Below are 2,076 nucleotides of genomic sequence, written 5' to 3'. Positions count from 1 at the left end.
CTCTCTCTCTCTCTCTCTCTCTCTCTCTCTCTCTCTCTCTCTTCAATTAGAGCGGAATTCTACGAAGCAGCTTCGAGTTACAGCGGAATCGGCGCATCTGCAAGAGCCCTCGAGAGTCGTCGGTGTGATCCTTTATAAATGTAGACTATTTCGTCTCGTAAAAAGGAAGAGCGTTCATTTTACGTAAGTTACAAATCTGTCACTTAAATACTAAGAGGGAAGAAACAGATAAAATGAAATATTACATTATCGTCTAAGAGGGAAGAAACACATAAAATGAAATATTACATTATTGTCGCATTATTACATTATTATTGTAAATTGGAAAAATCTTAAAGCTCTCAAGCACAAAGAATTAATCTATTTCTATCCTTTTTTCCTTTATAGCGACATATGTGTTGTCTTAATTAGAAATATAGAGGTAGACTGCTACAAGAAATAATCCGATGTATAATTTGTTACGTTGATTCCATTCAGTGAAAGCAAGATTCATTATGGTTTATTGCCCGCTGGAAATATCGCGAGCTTGCCGTGAGGATACATGTAGTACAGACTGAAGTAGACATGAGCGATATGTACATGGTAATAAAAGTCATAACAGGATGTGATGCATTACATATACATATATGTATATTTATACATAAATGTGTGTGTTGCAAAGCATTACTAAACTATGTGACTCAAGACGTTACAAAGACGGAACATCGTGCTAAAAGCAACAAACTTAAACAAATAATTAACGTGTAATTAATAACCGTAATTGTATGATACATCGGAACGCGAAATGCCGTGTGTGTTTTGCCTGCGAGTTTGATTGACGCAATTTCCAAGATAAGCCCCTAAGTGCCTTGAATTTCCGGCGGAAACTTCGCATGGCAGACGCCTGGCTTGAAACCTATAGCACGATGTTTATCTTCCTAAGCATCATGGAAGGGAAATCCCGTGTGTAACCACCACAACCTGCCCGAGAGTGACCAGAGAGCTGTCGTCGGACTCACCTTCCTCGTAGGGCTGCGCACGTTTGGCGAACGCCCTCGAGAAAACGCCGCCGCGCGGCTTCGAGGCGTCCACGCCGTTTTCTACGGCCGCGCTCATTTTCGCGAGTGGTTCTTCACCAAGTATGCGTTTGCCGTGGACGTATCTGAAATTGACATATTATACGAAACGTTCTCATAAAAAACTATCGGAAACGCTTATTGAATGCGCGGCGGTCTTCGACATTCGGTCCCATATCGAAACTTTTCAATTCGATATCGTCAGTCGATCGGCTATTGGATTTCATTGGCAAAGCAATTAAAATTTCAAATATGTCGCCGATTAACATTTTACATTTAATGTTCAAAAAAAAGTTAATAATAAAATAAAAAAAAATTCTACTCTGCGGATAAAATAACTTTCTACGAGTCAGCTGGCTGTCATCTTAACTTTACATTATTACCATGAGAAACGCAGTAAAAGGATGATATTTCTCTTTTAAAAATTCTCCTTTGCTTTTTAAAACTTTATAATTTTATTCTATTTATAAATTTAAAAATAAAACTTTTACGTTCAGTCACTTAAAAAGTCTTTACGTTCTGAAAAAAAAGAAATAAAACTATTAATGTTTTCCTGAGATATGAACAAATAAAAATTCTTTCGCGACTCATTAAAATAACGATATAAGCAAAAATTAAAGATAGTAATCTAAGATTAAGCAGCTTTTTCTCCCTTTGTTTTGAAAATTATACAGATTATGTGGTGGATTTATATGTAATCTCATTAACCTTTCGTGATTAGTGCATTAACGTAAGACCACCAATTTACTGGCGGTGCTCGTCGAATGCATAATACAAATGCGGTTTTCACGTTGCTTGGGGCGAGTATAATGGTAAAGTTGTAAAGTACACGTCAATGTGTTAATTAATGTAATTTATACAGTTCTCTCTCGCATCTGATACTGCGTAAAAGTCAGTCTGTGCTAGTAACTTGTACCAAAACTCTGCGTACTATAGATGAACTGTCGTCACAACTGCCACCCACGTTCACAGTAACGTTAATTTGTATGCTACGATTAGAGAGTTTCTCTCTCTCTCTCTC

At 37.2% G+C, this 2,076-nt stretch overlaps 1 protein-coding gene across 1 annotated transcript in view; it reads right to left on the bottom strand.

The window, feature by feature from the left end:
• LOC105617115 overlaps positions 1 to 1,095 on the bottom strand; it is a 73,200-nt gene extending 72,105 nt beyond the window's left edge. The window contains exon 1 of the mRNA XM_012198693.1: positions 999 to 1,095. Coding sequence (XP_012054083.1) covers positions 999 to 1,095 — 97 coding nt within the window. The remainder of the gene's footprint in view (positions 1 to 998) is intronic.
• Between the last annotated feature and the right edge of the window lie 981 nt (positions 1,096 to 2,076).

This window comes from Atta cephalotes (genome assembly GCF_000143395.1).
Source record: "Atta cephalotes unplaced genomic scaffold scaffold00011, whole genome shotgun sequence".
NCBI lineage: Eukaryota > Metazoa > Arthropoda > Insecta > Hymenoptera > Formicidae > Atta > Atta cephalotes.
Note: the sequence above shows the minus strand (reverse complement) of the source record. Positions and strands in the feature narration are given on the sequence as shown.